Raw genomic sequence first — 18810 nt, forward strand, 5'->3', positions numbered from 1 at the left:
TCTACCTCCTGAGGGGTAGAATTAAAGGTGTACACCACCATGTCCAGTTTGGATATACATTTAAAACATTCTCCTGACTCTTCATCTGATGAGTCGAGGGTCAGAACCCAGTGAGAAGAAAACAAGACTGATCCCCAGGTCCATATTACTCTCTCTGTCTTCTCCAGGTGCCTCTTCTCAGAAGGGAAAGACGCGGTTGAAGAGGTTCTCTGTGTGGCTGTTTTGAAACTCTGGCAAGCAGTGTGTGGTGACAATGGTAAACCTGACTCTTCACTGCCAATTGCTAGTTGTGTGCCCGAGAAGTAAGAGCATACTGTGTGGTTTGGCATGGCAGTCCTCCCCCAAGGTCGGGCCTGGGAGGATTGGTGTCTACATTCCATGCCTTTTCCTTCCAAAAAGTATGTGAATCCAAAAAAGCAAGTTCTATATTGAATTCATTCCCCAACTCCTACCTTCTCCTCTTCCTCTTTCTGCTCCCCCTCCTCCTCCTCCTCCTATTTCTCCTCCTTCTCCTATTCTCCTTCTTCTCATTGTCCTCCTCCCCTTCCTCCTCCTCTGCCTTAGGACACAGGAGTAGATCTAGAGTGGGCAAGATCACTGTCAGCATAACGAGTGGTGCCCCCCCCGCCCCAGCCCCCCCCCCACCTCTCCCTGCTCTGCAGACTCATGACTTCTGCTCATGTCATGAGCAATGAAAATGGTTTCCTTTCTCATCCATTTAAAAATACTTCGGTTTTGCTGACCATAGCACCCCTTGCAGCGTCTTGAGATATGTGACTATCAGCCAGCATCTCTGGACACTGATTAGTATCTGTTACTGAAATAGGAAAATGCCAGAGGGATTTTGTTTTGCCAACTCTTACCTTTCTTCATACAGCATCCTCCGGAGATCATTAAGTTCTTGCACAATTTTTCTTAGTCACCTTTGTGGTTTCTGTGTATATCAAGATTTTAACTTTTTTCCTTCATCTCAAAGAAATGTATTTCATAGGAATAGGTTTGTTCTTGGGACAGGAAACACTAGAAATGAGGACAGTGACAGGGTGGAGCTTGCAAAGAGTGTATGCACCATACCAGCTGAGTATGAGGAAGCCATCTCCTTTCATTTAGTAGGCGGAAGGACCAAAAGAGACTGTAGAAAAGCAGCCTCTCAGGAAATCCAGTTACTGGAAGGGATCAGTTGGTACAGCCAAGCCCCTTAGTTTGTCTCAGAATTCACATTAACAACAACAGAAAAAGACAAAACAGGAGTGGCTGCATGCCTACAATGTGAAGACAGGTAGATCACTAGGGCTGGAAGGTCAGTCAGTGTGGCCTATTTCATGAGGTCAGTAAGTCCCTAAGCCTTAAACTACGCCTGAGGATGACATGTGAGATATCCTCTGGCCTCCATCCATATGCACACACACCCATACATGGATATGCACACACACACACACACACACACACACACACACACACACACACACCAAAAACAAGAATTATCAAAGTCCCTTACTCAGGCCTATGTGTTTACCAAGATTCCTGAAGGAAGGTGAGAAAGGCAGAATTTGGTGGCTGTGTTTACTCCCTGTGAATCAGGCAAAATAACCCAGATACTTATGTTTCTGTGAGCCTTGAAGTTATGCTCTTTTAATGAAAAATATTGTCACCTGGGGTATGCATATGCTGTGTCTCAGGCTCATGGAATCTGACATGCCCAGCTCAGTAAATATAAAGCCATTTTTTGAAGAAGCCGGAGAATGTGCAAAAGCAGAAACATGAGAACACATCAGTGGCATATTGTTGGGTCAGAGAGAGGTTACTTTCAGCATACCCACAGTGACACACCTCTTCCAACAAGGTCACACCTCCTAATCCTTCCCAAACAGTTCCACCAACTGGGGACCAAGAATTCAAATATGTGAAGCTATGGGTGCCACTTGAATTCAGACCACCACACCTTGGGAATCATTACTTCCAGAAGCCAAGGCAGCCAAAACCTTAACACAGGAACCTTTGAGTATATTTCAGATTCAAACCATGACAGCATCCTTCCAGCTTGCTCTAATGTGTTTCATTCCTTATTCTCATACTCCTGACATGTCCTCTCTACTCCCACATGCCTGCTGAGAACACAAAGCAAGAAAAAAATTCAGTGTCATTGAATTGCAGTGTTAGGTCTCTGGGAAGGCTCGCGGTCCACGATATAATGGAGGTATACTTCTCACGTGCTATCGTCGTTTCTTAGGAAGAATACAAACGGTTTGCTCTGGCCACTGTCTAAAGGCTGATGCTCTGGTTATATTCCAGTTAAGCCAAAAGCTTTTCCTTCATGTGTTTCCATACTCCACCCACTGAGAAAGCTTTCATAAGAATGATAAGAGTGTAACTAGTCTAGGAGAACCAGCCTTTGTCTAGCACCACCAAGCAGTGGTTCGGTGAATCCTCATTAAAAACTCTAGCAGGTGGGGCCATTGTCCCCATCTTACTGATGAGGAAGCTGAAGGCCACAGGAGTGAGTGACTGGCAAAGGATGTCACTCTACATACTCAAGACACGGAAGGCTGACCCTGGAGTCCAGTTCTGATAAGTCACGTTAAGAGGAGCCAACTTCCTACAATGGTGGTGGGTGACAGAACTGTCGTGGCCGCTCAAGGCAGACTAACGCCTGTGTTCTGCAGAGGAAAACCAGCGCCTGCTTGTGACCCACCCCGACATGGCCAAGCTGCTGCCTTCCTTCATGACCTCCAGCATCACGGTTCTTCGGCAGCAGAGCCTGGCTCTACTGCTGCAGCTCACCCAGACCGAGAATGGCCGGACCCAGGTCATCAGGCACCTCGACCTGACCCGGTAAGCCTGTGCTGGAGGCCCCTCAGGTCGCCACTGTGCAGACAAGGTCAAGCTGCCCCTCCCTCCTGCTGTCTCTGGTGTCTGGTTCCCACCAGGCTGTCATGAGTTTTCATGGAAGACAGTATCAGAAAGAGCCTTTGAGGGGAACCCTAACAGCAGAGTGTCCCGACCCGACAAGCTCCTGGCTGAACTCAGGACCACACCCAACTTTGATTCTGCACCAAGCAGAGACCGTTGAACTTGCCAGGGCAGCACCTCCATAGGCAGACGTGGAACCCAGCCTTGAAATGGAGCACTTGCTTCTGACTTGTTAGACCCGGGCCAGGTTCCACCCTGTTCCTCCCCTGGCTTTTCCTCTGTTCTCCTGTTTGACAGAATACTGGCATTTTGTTTTGCATGTCCTTCAGCCATTTCTGAAATGGGAGAGTGTAATTTAATACAACAAAGCTTTTTCATGGGACTTTTTCAAAGACTGAGACACGTGGGGATAGTGTATGCATGACTCCTAAAAGGATTTTCTAAAACATCTTACCTGAACCACAGTGACTCTGTCTGTGCTTTTCAGCTTTTTAACAATTAGTTTTATTTAATTGTTTGTTTATTGCCAATTTATTTAGTGTGTAAGGACAGATATATGTGTTGTGTCTTTGTGTGCATAAGCACAGGTATGTGTGTGCACGTACTGAGGGGGTGTACATATGTATGTGGGTGCACTTGTGTGTACAAGTGCACATGTATATGCATGTTTGTGGAGGTTAGAGGTCAGTCTTGGGTGTTATTCCTCAGGAGCCACCCAATTTGTTTGTCGAGATATATCCCTATCACAAGGATCAGATCCCTGGTTAGGCAAGGCAGGCCAGCTAGTGACCTTCACTGGTTTGTCTGTCCCTGCCTCCTCAGTGCTGGGACCACAAGTGTGTGCTGCCATGATCCACTTTTTCTGGGGTGCTGCGGATCAAACTCAGTCCTCAGGTTTGTGTGGCAAGCACTGTATTTTATTTATTTTTCAATTGACATTGCTTTCTTATTTTCTGGTTATAAATTTGACCATATGAAATTGACATGCCATTTTTTTTTTTAGATCAGAAAGGTTGAACATCAGCCATTTCATGTGGTTTGACCTGATAGAAACAGCATTTACTGTGGCCTGCTTTGCAAACGTGTCAGAGTAACTTTAAAAGAGAGGTTAATCTGCCAGATTTCTTCACTGCCATATCATTTTATGTCCCGTGATAACTTAGGGGAGTGGTGCCCCCTATTCACAGAGTGGGCAGGGGATGCTACAGCAAATAACAAGACCACATCAGCCTGCCGTCGCCTGGGGCTTGTTCCCTGGAGCCCAGCTCCTCCTGCTCTCTGTCCTCTGTAAGAAAAGGAGCAAAATCTCTCTGGACCAGGCTGAGCCCCCCCACCCATCCTTCTAGTGAGGGGTCCACTGTGTGCCAAGGACAAGGTGGTCTCCATCTCCCTGTTTCCATCAAGTCAGAGCCCCAGTGGCTTCCAGGAAAAGCCTTGGCAACCCAGAAGCTCTGCCCGCCAGGCGGGTGGATTGCTAGTGAACGTCTCCCAGTGCACTTGATACTTTTCAGGGGACTCTGCAGCCATTAACTCAGTCCCTTCAGCACATGTTATTTCCACTTAAACCATCCTTCGTCTCTGAGCTGCTATAGCCATAGTTGTCTTAAGACTTTCGCCACAAGCTGTCTTTGAATAGCCAGAGCCTCAACTTGAACTCTTGCAGTTGTGTTATCCTGATGCATACAGTCTTGCCTACTCTTGGATCAGCAGGGAGACCTCAGCTTATTGCTTTCAGGCCCACGAGCCTTGCTAATGTCCATCCTCAGTATTGGTTCTCTGTGTTGAAAGAACATTGTTTGAAGCAGAGCAGGGCAGTGCACACCTCACAGAGGGATACAGGTCCCCTTCCTCCCCAGATGTCAACTGGCAAGAACAGACTTCCCACTTTGTAGGAAGCACTGGGATTTTAGATTCTCACAGTCTGGAGTTGAATCCTTTTTATTCTTTTTTTTTTTTTTTTTTTTTTTTTTCTTGGCCTGGGAAAGGTACATTATCTTATTTGTACTGCACACTTAGAATGACATTTAAGAGGGATGGTAGAGAGCTGAAAAGATGACTTGGCAGTTAAGAGCATGTTCTACTCTTGCAGGGGACCCAAGTTCAATTCCCAGCACCCATATTGAGGAGTTCACAACCACCCATAACTCCAGCTGCAGATCTGACGTCTTCTGCTCTCCTAGAGCATCCACATACAAATATGCAACACATATACACACATACACGTAAACAAGAGTAATTGCTTATTAAAAGAAGTGTGAAAGTTACCCCACTTCCTTATTCCTTTTAAAAGATGGGGCTCCATGCTAGAGCCCTTGCTAGTAAATATTAGGGTTCAGTCCTCAGTGTACTACCCTCTGCCCTCCAAAAATAAACAAACGAAGTTTAGATCTTTCTCCTGCCTTATGCAGACAATTTGACCAAAAGGAGCTTAAGCATGATAGAGTCCGGCATGTTTTCCCACATAATAAGAAAAGACTAAGCACAACAACCCATAGCTTGAAGACTCCAAGGTCAAGGTCACTGTCCTCCTCTTGACCTTTCCTTTTCCCTTGGTGCTATGCCAAGCCTCATATCCCTGTCTAACACAGCTTAGCACCCACTGGATTTACCCTCTCCCTTAAGAAAAGCCACTGCTTATTTTGGTTTGGTAGATCGTGTCCTGGGCTACCCAGGAAGACACTGGCGGCTTCTGTAGCAGAGTCAGGCAGGATGGTAGGGGGACGTGGTGACTGTGAGGCTAGCCAGTTAACAACTGGCACCACAGTAAGAAGAGTCACCAGCATCCATATCTGACACTGGACATGAACCTAATAATGTTTTAGTGATCACTTTTTTCTCTCTTTGGGGTAGATTGTTGAAGGTCTTAAGCTGGGACAGTAGTGAAGTGATTGGCTCCATGAGCCCATTCTCTAAACTGTAGTCCATCCACTGGGGCAACTGCTCATCAGAAGAGCAGGAAACATGTCTCTGAGCAAGATGAGGTGAAAGGGACACACTGTCCTCTGTAGGTAATGAGACGGTTAGAAGTGTTTTGTCATATGGTGAGGGAGCTTATTTTTATGTCTCCTAAGGCTAAACCAGGATGACCCTGACTGCTGTCTGTCCTTGGTGCTATTCAGGTTCATCAGCAGCATTCATCTTCAAGACCAAGAAAACAGAGTTAAATTGGTGTAGGAGGAATTTGGACTAACTCCAAAGCAAATTATTTCTGATGGATGAGCACTAGAGTACCCTCTTGAGGAAGTTGAGGATTTGCAGAAGGTTGAGGACACCTGAGCTTTAGACACCATCTAGCCCATCCCCATCCAGCATGGGTGCCCCTCTGCAGTGGCCCAACCCAGTCCATCCATACACGTTCCCTTCAAGGGAAGACCCAGCATTTTCACTGTATCTGTTTCCACTTGACCTGGGCCAGCATTAAGACAGTTCAGAGACTGGAGGTCTTCCCAGCTAATGAGGATGTGAGTCACCTCCCCAGGAAACCCAGCTACTGCCAGAATTAGCCTGACTATGAGTTGCCTATCCCATGGCTCTCTGACCCAAGGACAGCCCAGATTATGGAGGGTCTGAAGAGACCATCAAATTCTCCCACTTCCCAGCATTAGGGGCCACACACTAGGCTTTTCCAATTCAAGCACCCTACTTTCTATACCAATCCTTGGGTGATTCAGCCCTTCCCAGAACAATCTGCTAAACAGATTCTATCCCTTCAAAGTGAGTGCCTGTTGTACTCCCAAATATCCAACCCATAGGCTCTTTCCTGACTTGCTGTCATCCTTCTGCCCAGAGGCATTTGGTCCTCTCGACCATACCCTTCTTGAACACCATACCATGGTCATCAGAATATCACACAACTGCCCCCCCCCCATAGCTCTTCCTTCTTGGATTCCTATACCAACCCCTCTGGTGCCATCATCCAAGTCAGGGACTCCAAGATCCTACAGTGGCTGTTTTCTTGTCTTGGACTTTAAGAGACAGAGACTGTCTTCTCTTAAGGGCTAGATGGCAATACCCTCTAGTACTAGATCCTGCCTCCTTGTCTCTGAATAGCATACCAGATAAAATGTGGTTCTTTGGCCCTGTCTCTTTCACCTGGATTTCCTGTCTTCAAATAGGACATCCAACTATCCATCTGCCTAAGAATTCCAGAGTTGTCCTGTCCCACCATCACCACAATCACAAGACAGTAGCTTGCCAGTTCTTGCTCATTGGCATCTCCTGGGTTACCCTTGCCATCCTCCTCCTCGGTCTCTCATCATTCCTTCTCAGTCTATGTAATACCTCCTCCTTTTCATAGTACCCCTCATCCTGCCACTGCCACAGCCCAGTCCCATGACCTTTATTGGCAGAACAGCCACACATCTCCCTGGTGGGATTCTTTGTCCCTGTGTCCTACCTTCTCCAATCTGGCCTCCATTAAACCAGCAAAAAGATGTTTCTAAAATGCACATTGGTCTGTTGTTTTCCTACTTAAAATTCTAAATTGACTCTCCATTGCCTGTAAGACTGTCTTCCTAACTCATGAGATATAGTGTCTAGGAGTCACCTGGGGCTTGGCTAAAGTGCAGTCACCCAGAGATTTGAAGTTTAGAGTAGTCTAGGAATCTGTGCCCCACCCTATCCCCACCACAATCACCCAGAAAGTCACCTACCCATCACACTTTGGAGAAGGTGGACCTTGGGAGTTTAATGCAAACTTTGTCGAAGACTCTAGAAGGCCCGTCATGAACTGGATTCTGTCTAGTTCCCTTGCCTCCCTGCTCCCTATTCCCCTCTTGCATCCTAAGAAGTAATGGTAATGAGCTGCTGTGTGTTCTCAGGGTGTTCTGTCTGACATGCTCTGTCCTGTCTCTATGTGCCTGACACTGGCCTGCAAGCTTGCTAATGCCAGAACAGTGTCTTGTTTCATCTCTGTAACCCTAGAACGCAGCTCGTTGCCTGGACAGTAGCCAGTGGTAGTTTAGCACAATTGTTTGAATGAATAAATAATCGTAACTGTCACGATTCTCTGGTGATGGAGCCAAGACATCATATACTGTGGAAGCCTTTTCATCTCCAGTCCCCCAACAACTCCTGCCAGGTAGACTCTGAGGCCCTTCGCATGAGTCTGTTCTGGCATGTTCCTAATGCTTTCCTTCATTGTTGTACATGTCACCGTAGACCAGGAGCTAGGTCCTGAGCACAGTGCCACCATGCCAGAGGTGCTCCTTTTGCTGGAGGGGACTCATAACTTTCACCTTTGGTAGTCTAACAGTCAGTCCTCTTTGGGCAGCTTGAGGTTTCACAGCTTTGTCTGGCAGCTGAACTGGACTGTTTTCCCACACGCTCTTTACAATCATCTCAAAACCCTTGACTCTTTTCTGCATGAATCAGTAACCAAAGTGAGTCTCTCAACTCTGTTCCTCACTTACAGTCTCCTGCTCTCAGTAGAGGACTCTAACTCTATTAAATCCATCTGCTAAATTCAGCAGCCTGTCAAGATCTTGTTAAATATTTATTCCATCACCTGTCTTATTAGGGGATCCTCCCACTGTAGTTATGAGTAGATTAGTAAGTGCGCCATATAGATGTCATCCAAGTTAATGAACTTGACCAAGACACAGCCACAGGGCAGAACACCAGAAACTCCTTCCAAGCTTGTGTCTGATAATTAGAGAACTTACATTAAAACTGTTTAGCAACCTGAGAATTCACATGGAGTGTTGGAGCCATCCCTGAAGGATGGTGTCTATGGGTGGGTAAGGACCTGGGCGTCCTAACCCGGCATGGTGGGTCCATCCTTTCAGCTTCCCTTCCCCGGATTCTGAGCTTTCCTGGAGTCCTTACAAGGGTTGCTGAGAGTTTGAAGACGACCCATTCAGAGTCTTGTGGGGTTTTTCACGGTTCTTTGCAGATTGTGTGAAGCACTGCTGTCCTTCCTTGACTTCTCAGACAAGAAGGCCAACACAGCCATCGGACTCCTCACAGACTTGGCTCTAGAAGAAAGGTAATGGTCTTGTTTTGTTTCTATACATCAACAGTTCTTCAGCCCGTGTTAAGCTTTGTGGTCTTTGAAAAATGCCACCAACTACAGAGACTCAACAAATCTCCAGGAGAGCATTAAAAGAGTAAGGACCTGGATGGCTTCCAGAGGGCCATAGCCATCCACTCCCATCCCAGTCCCTCCAGGTGGGCCTGGTAGCCATAACACACACTTGTCCCTTGGTTCTATTAATTCTGCACCTGTGGATTCAATCAACCACAAATCAAAAGTGCTTCTAAAAGTCTCTGTACTGGACGTGTACAGACCCCTTTCCTTATCATTCCCTAACCAATACAGAGTGTGTATTTACATAGCACTTTATATTGCTTCAGTACCATAGCTACAAATGCTGAGACATTGTAGGGGACCAGCCCCCACATTTATTTACCCCAGGGACTCTTGAGGAATGAGGGATAAGAGACTTAGTTAGAAATGAAGAGGGAAGGAAAAGATAGAAAATATAGGATAGACTCAGGAGGGCCTGGATCCTAATCTATCGGGCCTCAAAAGTCTCTGCCCTAGGGTATTTTAAAGGAATGCCAAGGGGTGGAGCAAAAGACCTCCCCCCAGCACAGCCAAGTGCAGACCATCTCAGACACCTATACTCAGGCCAGGGATCCAATCATCCTCTTTGCAGACCTGCTGGGTAAAGCCCAAATGTCCACCAACAAGACCTGGCTCAAAGTTCCCAGGAGGTTATACATAGGTTATATGCAAATACTGTACTGTTCTATGTAAGGGACTTGGGCATCTGCACACCTTGGTATTCGTAGGGTCCTGGGACCAATCTCATGCAAACACCCGGAGGATGGCTACTGAAAACAGTGCTTCTTGCAGTCAGAAAAGCTTCCTGCCTCTTGGCCAGTGCCTGGTTTATAATAACTGCCAGAAAATCTGTATTGAATGAATGTAAATGAGCAAGTAGAGGGGAAGGAACAGGGAAATGTAGCCTCCTTGTTGGTTGTCAGTAATACTGAGTAGCTATGTCTTCCTGCCTATTTGTTTTGGTTTTAGCTGCTGGGGGAAGATGGTAAAAATCCTAGATTTTTGGAATTGTTATAAATTCTCAAGTCATTTCTTTTTTTTTCCCTTGGTTTTTTGAGACAGGGTTTCCTCTGTGTAGCTTTATGACTGTCCTGGAACTCACTCTGTAGCCCAGGTTGGCCTCGAACTCACAGAGATCCACCTGGCTCTGCCTCCCGAGTGCTGGGATTAAAGGCATGCGCCACCACCACCTGGCTCTTAAGTCATTTCTTATGAGCTTTTAAAGCATTCATTGCACCCATTGTGAATCTTGCCTGGAAGTAGTCACGGAAGAAAGAGCTAATGTGCTCATAGGGGGCCAGCTGCGGGACTGGAAGCATAGAATGCTACGCCAGCATGGGGTGACATGTGTCTGGGCCTTCTCAGCGGCTGTGATGGGTGAACATGTGTTCATTGTTCCCCACCTGCTCTTGGCATGTGGGACACACAAACCCAGAGCAAAGAGAAGGATTACAGTCAACTTGACAGAAGCCTGGGAGTTCTAGCTACTGCTTGTAAGAGCTGGTGCCTGAGACCTGCTGTCTGACACCAAAGATCAGTCTGACATCATCTTAGAAAAATTAAAGTTACATGACAGAACCAGTGCCTTTTCATTTTAGGCACACAGAATGAATTATAGTGTGTACCGTAAGTCACACAGGCCCTGTTTGTAGCTCTCGGAGACATCACCTGGGATTCGAGCATCCAGGTATAGTATTTTATGTCACTTAAAAATCATCCTGGCTGATGTTCTCTCCACAGATTCCAAGTCTGGTTCCGGGCCAACCTTCCAGGTGTCCTCCCCGCACTAACAGGTGTTCTGGTGAGCACACCCAAGTCCTCTCCTCTATGGCAGACACTTCTTAGCCAGGACAGAGCTGTTGAAGCACAATTTACATCCCAGCGCTCGTGCCGTCTCTCAGCTTGATTAGTCATTTATTCACAGCTGGAATTTACACAGTTCTCGGTTATTAAAACAGCTGCAGGAAGGACAAACAGAAGTGGCCTATGGACAGGGCTGGCTGCAGCGGGAAGGATGCTCCTCCGTGTGGGTTGTGTCTTAGATGACCGTGGGGAGGGAGCTGCTCTCTACCAGAGTCCTCCTTAGCACAAAGTAGTGTCTCCGGGACAGGGGGTGGCTTTGCCCTCTGGGTGGAAATCACCCCCATCAGGACAAGGGTAGCAATGTGAGGAAATGAAGCAAGGGCTCTCTTTGGGGAGCATGCTGTCTCTCAAGCCATAAAAAGTCCAGGAGACACCCCACCCCGGGGAACATAACCACACCCCAACATTTTGCAGCTGGTTGGTGTAGAAGCCAAGTGTGTAACTCCGTCATGCGACCAGGGTGACTTCAATGATGTCCCTGTGTGACATTAGGCTAGATGTCTGGTTCCTAGCCTTTTGATGAGCAAGGGACACTTCTAGAAAGGCCTATGGCATCATTATCTGCTGGTCGAGATGTCACTGTCTCTGAATTCATTTGCAGAAGCGAGAACCCATGTTAACCAACCCCTCAGCCCTCTGCCAATGCATTGCCCTGATGGGAAACATCAGTGCTGAGCCTACTGCCCGAAGACACATGGTGGCCTGTGAGGAATTTCGGGATGCCTGTTTGAACCTCCTGGTATCACAGCCTTTCTATTTCAACTTGGTCTCCTCTCCTCCTGTGGGCCACTGGCTTCTTTTAGTTATTCTGTTCCCCAGGAACTAGGACCCCTTTGGCTTATTCCTGATAGAGCTGTGGGCTTCGTGGGGTGGTGACCTCCAAAGTCCTCTAGATTAAGTCTCCCTGACCCTAGAGAGATTTTGAACAGATCATCCACTTCCGCAGCCCAGTTTCCAGTGCAAACCCAGGGCCTGCTGAGCCAGAGCGCCCTACCAACGTGCCCGAGACACCTTCTGTTGCTCCTAAACTGATGCTAACTCCTCAACCTGGTGTCTGTGCTTCTACCATCCTCCAAGTCCATGATATTGACAGTATAGGGAGATTGGATGTCTCAAGCCACTTGTCTAAGGGAAGAGAAGACCATGAAGAGCTACAAAGCAGCAAGATGGTTGATTACCTTGTTTTGTTTCCAGGCCAAGTGTGAGGAGGACATGGACCTATTCAAAGAGGTCATATATACCCTCCTAGGACTCATCATGAATTTGTGTCTTGAGGGACCCTTCATCTCTGAGGTACAGTGCTCTCATCACCCTCCCTGGAGCCCTGGGACAGACACGTGGCGTTGGCTTGTTCACGTATTCACAAAGTGAACAGAAGCATGTGGCCCTGAACAGGAGCAGTCTGGGGACATGGAGGGCTGGAGGGATGCTCTGTCATTTTGCTGAGGGCCAATGTCACTCGTGTCTTCATTCAGAAAGCTGTCCACGTGCACAGGACATGCTCAGCCTCCCAGGGGCCACATTGCAAGAGTCAAATGAAATCTGTCCTCAGCTCCAGAATCACTGTCCAGAACTAGAAGAGACAGATATGGGAGCAAGAAAAGGATCCCCTGGGGGAGAAATATGGACATGGGTGTTATGGTTCCTAGAAGGAGTGGCTGGCTCTGTTTGATTGCTTAGAAGATACTCTCTAGAGGACTCTGACTATCTGGGCTATTAAAATGTCCCCCCTTCCCTATGTCTGTAGATGTGGGCCGTGAAGATGAGCCAAAAGTGCATGTCTCTGCTGAACAGCCAGGATGGAGGAATCCTGACAGTAAGTGTCTCCAAAAAGTGGACTAACAGTTTCCTGCTCCAGTGCTGTTTACATGTTAATAGGTCTCACCCTGTTTGCAGCCACCATCTTTAAAGTCTCTATAACTCGGAGGTATAGTGTGGGTAGGACTCCTCAAAGTCATGCCCACAAACACAAATGACAAATTTTGCCTTCAATCTGAGAGGATTTGGTGACTGCTCCCCGTACATGCACATGTGAACCTTGCAGAGTCCAGGAACCCAAGTTAAGAATCCCTTGGCTGTAGTCCAGAATCTTACTAGGGGATGCAATGTTTTAGTATTTCAAGAGACCCTTCAGAGGCTGATGCTGGAATGACTTTCTTAACTCTGTTCCGACACTGGACTAGGAAAACCGAAGACAGTCTTGTGGTCAGGGCAGTGCACACGGAGAAGAGTGTTAGCATGACTCAGGAGGCCTTTGGCCACCGTCTTAACATGCACTCTTCACTTACTCATTTTTCCATCAGTGCAGGACCTAAAACCTAGACAGACAAGGTGACATTCAGGACAGGTGTCAGAAAACAGCCCTTTAAAAACTGCAGACAGAGGGATTGGCTTCAGACCTCCCCAAGTTGCCCTCTGACCTGACTTCCACATGAGCATTATGACACACACACACACACACACACACACACACACACACACACATATAAACAAACACACACAAGCACACTAACACACACAAATACACACACACAACAATAATAAATAATTATAATTTTGAGACTTTTTAAATGAAATGAAAGCTGGGAAATAAAGCAAATGAAGTCTCCCAGGAAGTTGAACCAAAAGAGAAATTTGGAAAGATAAAGATAAGTGAAAACTCCAAAGGTCGGTCCTGGAAGTGGAGCATCTTCAAATGAGGACCCTGTTGATACTGAGGTCTGGGAGGCACCCAGGAAGGATTGATTCTCAGGGTTGAGCTGTCTGACCCTGAGTAAAGCTGAACTACACTGGGCCTCTGTGCCAGAAAGCAGTATTTCTAGCCCTTTGAGCTGCCTACCCAGCAAGCTTATTAAAAAAAGAACTATGTTTACTATGTGTTCTTTGGCCGTTATATTATTCAAAAATCAAGCAATAGATTTTGCTTCTAATATTAATGATTGCTTCTGCCTAACCAAACTCCTCCCCATTAACCTTTAAAGGTCGTGAGCATTTCTGGAAGGGGTGTTTCATTATCCTCTTGTGTCCTCTCAGAGAGCTGCTGGTGTCCTGAGCCGGACCCTTTCTTCCTCTCTAACCATCGTGGAGGAGGCACTGAGGGCAGGGGTGCTGAAGAAAATGATTAAATTCCTGAAGGTAAAGTGACTCTACCGCTTACTGCTTCTTATGTGTCCCCAGATAGCTATTCAGCTCAAGAGAGCAGGTTAAAAGTGGGCTTTGTTCTCTTAACATGCCAAGATGTTATCCCCGCCGCCGGACTAGAGAACCTCTCCTGCCTGTCCACCTGGACTGTGCCCTGAACAGCAACAAAAAAACTGCTGAATGAATAAGTAAATGGTCCCTCAGCTACAGTGATAAAAATTGCTTGCCCTCCAAGCCCAGCTTTGAAACAGGCAGTCTCTGTCCTTGCACAAGGTGCTTTGGATGGCTTTCCGCAAGGTTTCTTAGCCCAATTATTTTGTTCGTGGAATCCTGGTACCTTCTGTCCGTATCTGGAGTGGATTGCTTGTAACTCCGTTTGTGAGCTATGGAGGCTGCGGAGTTGTCATGGGACCAAAGGCTGTTGGAATTTCCCAAATGAAAGGAGTGCAGCGAACCCAAGAGAGGAACTAGATTCACCTGGAAAGGCAAAGCGACTTGTCAGGCTGCTGCCTCCAGATACCACTCACGTGCTGCAAGGCTCACCCGTGTTAATGCTGCAGGAGTATAAAACCTTGGGCCGAGCAGGACAGGAAGCAAGTTCCAAAGCAGGGAAGATGCTGCCTGACTAGGGCCCATGACAAGGGGCCAGAGTGGAGGAGCTCGGTTAAGGCTGATACTTGATCACTGCCTGACATTGTTGCTACAGCTTCTGGCACTACGCCAGAGACTGCTGAATGCATGCACACATGTACACGCACACATCCTGAAGACCCTGATATTGAGGGTTATGATTGCATAATTATTACCTCTTATAATGATCTCAGTGAATGATTCTTCACAAAGACTGTCAACCCTTGTTCTCCAAAGGCCAAAGGACCCAGGAGAATCATTTGCTTCCCTTTGGGGAAACATCTGCTATTGAACAGTCGGTGTTTATATATACATCACCGTTATTGAAGCCAGTCTCTCATAAAACCTCCCAGTGGTGTGAGGTGTACAGTGGACAAGCCTGCATTTCTACCTTGGGAATGGGGCTAGGTTGACAGATGGGTACAAGTCACACTCCATCCTTGCTCACCTAGTGCCATTGCTTCACCTAATTATCTTACAGAAGCCAGGAAGGCCACTGGCACTATTATGATGATCACTGAGGTGTCTAGAAAGAATGGTTATAACCTTGATTTTGCTTTTCTGATTTTGTTCTGAATCCTAGATGGGCGGTCAGACTGCATCGCGTCACGCCATAAAGACACTGGCTGTCTGCACAAACAACTACCATCCAGCTCGGGAAGAGGTGATGAGACTTGATAAAAGTAAGTGACAGTTTCATTAATGAAGACCACGCCTCAGTGGGGAATCCACCCTGGGAGCTGCAAAGAGAACCCTGGCTGAGGAGGGAGGAGACACTCAGGCAGCCTCACCCCCTTGTAGTGTTTACACAACGGGATGTCAGTTCATCTCCCATCACAAAGTGGTTCCTTGGCCTTTTGGCTGTGCTTGGGTAAAATGCCAGGCAGCTCAAAGATCATAGGGCAGAAGCTGGACAACGCCTTCCCCTCCCCCAAGTTAACCTGGAGTTGTTTCTATGGTGATGTTTCAGCTGGCCTAGCACCAGCTCTCTCCTCCTTCATGGATGGAGGGGAAACAAAGCACATTCACCTATCAGAGAACGGGGGGGGGGGGGGACTTTAAGCATTGAGCTCAACTTCATTCATTAAGAATGCTTCATCAAGCTAACCTGGAGTGTGCTGGATGTCTCTCCATTCGCAAGATAGATTCAGAGGCTTCAGAGTTACCATATCACCAAAGAATGCTCTAATTTCCCATGATCTAACTTAAGTCCTAAATCCTCTGTAGTTTTCATAGAGGGGGGCTCCCAGCAGAGGAAGCCTCCTAATATTCTTCACACCTCCTCACAGTACGCTGAAGATGACTAACTGAATGCGGTGAACTTTCCTCCTGAAAAGATACATTGCCACTTGCTCAGGCTGGCAGGTGATGTAGAATGTGGGGCACCTTGAGAACAGACTTTTCTGACACTCAAATCCATGTTTAGGACAGTCTCATTTGTTGCTCTAGCTAGTCTGGAACTTGTTATGTAGATGATGCTGGCCTTGAACTCAAAGAGAACTGCTTGTCTCCACCTCCCAAATGCTGGGATTAAACCACCACTCAGGCTACAAAAATCCTTTTATACCACAATGCAGGGACACAAGGAGAGAGCACGTATTTTCCCAGGTTTCTGGAGAAGCTTGCCGTCTAGCCTTTGGGCCTCTCGTGCCCCCTGGGCAGCCTCTTTAGGCTGTCCATTGGAACTGCTCCTTGTACCCATATTTCCCTGTAGAGTTCAACATTCTGATAATGCTGCTTGACTCGGAGGATGAAATTCTGGTGGGCAACGCTGCCCTCTGCCTTGGCAACTGCATGGAGGTGCCCAGTGCTGCCTCTTCCCTGCTGAAGACGGACATTGTACAAACATTGCTGAAGCTGGCAGGCAGTGACTCACAGAAGACAGCCGTGCAGCTGAATGCAGGCATCGCTCTGGGGAAGCTGTGCACAGCCGAGCCCAGGTTTGTGGTGGTCACCACTGAGCCAGGCCACCCAAGCTGGTGGTCACGTCCCAGAAAGAGTGGGGCAAGCCAAGCACTGTGTGAGGAGCTCCACGGGGGTACCTCCTGCCTTCCCCGTGGGTGGGGGAGGGGGACCCCATGCCTGTAGGGGTCCCCGTGAGCTGTGTCTCTGGAAGAAGGGTCCTTTGGGGGAATCACAACCTCCAGCCTGAGAAATGGAATACCTTTCACAGGGTTTGGTCCCATGCATATGACCGCCATCTTCTTGCCATTCCGTTCCTCCTCAAGCTGCTCTATTTTGTGTACTCCTCTTCTCTCCTCTCTCTCATAGATACCATCTCTCCTCTCTCCCTCTTTCAGACACTGTGACAAAAATACCTAAAAAGTCACTTAAAGAATGATTTCTCCTGCCTTGAGGGTTCAGAGGCTTCAGTCTCCGCTTCCTTGTTGCTTTGGGTCTGTTTGCGGCACAGAGCCTTGTGTTGTGTGTGTGCGGCAGAGATGGGGCTGTTCATCCACTTCACGGTGACCGAGAAGCCAAGAAAGACACAGAGAGGGCCCAGTTCCCCAACCGCCTTCTGGGAACACCCATGACCTAAATTCCTCCCACTAAACCCAATGTACTAAAGGGTCTGTCACCTTATGACATGGACCAGAACCAAGGCCTTAGTGTACGGACATTCAATATCCAAACTATAACATATCCTGTCTGCTTCTCCATCTGTGCCCAGGTCTCTGCCTTGCCTCTTCTTCTTCTTCTTCTTCTTCTTCTTCTTCTTCTTCTTCTTCTTCTTCTTCTTCTTCTTCTTCTTCTTCTTCTTCTCTCTCTCTCTCTCCTCCTTTCTTTCTCCCCTCTCTCTCTCTTACTTTGTCTGTCTCTTTCTCCTATCTCCCTCCCTCCCCCATTCCTTCCTTCCTTTCCCCCTTCTTTTTCTGTTTTCTCTAGTTGGCCTGGAACTCACTTTATAGCTCAGGTTGATCACAATCCTCCTGCCTTTGCCTCAGTGACGCTGAGATTATGGGTGTGCAATGCCATGCTTAGCTTCTCGTCTTTTTCTTTATTTTTTGGAATAGACTTCTATTTTTTTTGCTGAATGATTGGCTGGTTGATTGATTGACCCGGGTCTAAGCAAATGGAGGACTGTCCAGTGCAGCTCAGTCTCCGGCTGGAGAGACAGAGCTGCAGAACAGCACCCCGAGGCCGCCCAGCAAGCCAGGGCCAGGGACTTGCACCTGAACTCTGCTCATTGGTTCCCGTGTAGCTCTGCTTCCTGTCCTAGATCTGTCATGTTTTTAATCACCCCACAGTGTATGTTTTGGGGTATTCCCCAGCAGCTGTGCCCTTGGATAGAAGTGGGGGAGACCTTGAGAATAGGCTTGGGTATGGCTCCTGCCTCACAGCTGCACACCTCTCTTTCCTCCCCCTGGAAAAATGAGAAGGCAGGTTTGGATGACACTGAAATCCCTTTCAAGCTCTCTCTGATTGATCAAGTGGAAGAAAAAGATAAAATCTTTCTTCCATAGAAAGCGAAGCACATTAGCTATCGTGAGTTCAAAGTGGCAACCTGCTGGGGTGGGATAGAGGGATTTCCCAAGAGCACAGCTTCATCTGAGCAGCCTGTCACACCTGACACTCCAGAAGAGTGTTTCCAGTACTATGTGGGTTCCCCAAGAGCCAACTTACCTAACTCTGATCTTTAGGGCTCCCCAGTGCCACCGTTACTTCCCCTTTCTACCTAGAATGATATGGCCCATGTCTGTGGCCAGCCTCAATCTGCAGAAGGTGACTGTGAACCATGATGTGTATTGACCTGAATTTTGTGTCCTGATTACCACAGGTTTGCTGCCCAACTTCGAGAGCTTCATGGGATAGAAATTCTCAGCTCTACAATGAAACACATGAATGATTCTTGAGGGACACAGTGTCTGTATACAGTCTGTGAACACACAACCATGTGTCAGGGTTATTGCTCTGCTAATAAAGTCTTTTTAAATACTCACTCCAGAATGTGACATCTGCTAGGTTTTCACCAGGAAGAAGAGAGTGGGTGGCTCACTCTAGCATCCATCACTTGCCTCTGAACTGCTCCTTCATTTTCTACTGAGACCAGAAACCAGCCAACCAAAAGCCTCATTTTGTAGGCAGAGTTTCTCTGTGTCTCAGCAGCCACTCCCAAATAACCAGACTGAGAGTTATTATTAATTATAAATGCTCAGCCAATAGCTCAGGCTTATCACTAGCTAACTCTTACATTTTAA

General features: G+C 47.4%; 1 protein-coding gene across 2 annotated transcripts in view; it reads left to right on the top strand.

Moving 5' to 3' along the window:
- Ttc12 (tetratricopeptide repeat domain 12) overlaps positions 1-18551 on the top strand; it is a 44025-nt gene extending 25474 nt beyond the window's left edge. For both annotated transcript variants that reach the window (XM_028864874.2, XM_037207514.1), the window contains exons 12-22: positions 168-256; positions 2664-2832; positions 8804-8896; positions 10718-10778; positions 11442-11579; positions 12035-12133; positions 12588-12656; positions 13874-13975; positions 15195-15294; positions 16326-16551; positions 18390-18551. In XM_028864874.2, coding sequence (XP_028720707.1) covers positions 168-256; positions 2664-2832; positions 8804-8896; positions 10718-10778; positions 11442-11579; positions 12035-12133; positions 12588-12656; positions 13874-13975; positions 15195-15294; positions 16326-16551; positions 18390-18465 — 1222 coding nt within the window. In that variant the 3' untranslated portion in view covers positions 18466-18551. The remainder of the gene's footprint in view (positions 1-167; positions 257-2663; positions 2833-8803; positions 8897-10717; positions 10779-11441; positions 11580-12034; positions 12134-12587; positions 12657-13873; positions 13976-15194; positions 15295-16325; positions 16552-18389) is intronic.
- Positions 18552-18810: the final 259 nt, after the last annotated feature.

The sequence above is a fragment of the Peromyscus leucopus genome, chromosome 7 (genome assembly GCF_004664715.2).
Source record: "Peromyscus leucopus breed LL Stock chromosome 7, UCI_PerLeu_2.1, whole genome shotgun sequence".
NCBI lineage: Eukaryota > Metazoa > Chordata > Mammalia > Rodentia > Cricetidae > Peromyscus > Peromyscus leucopus.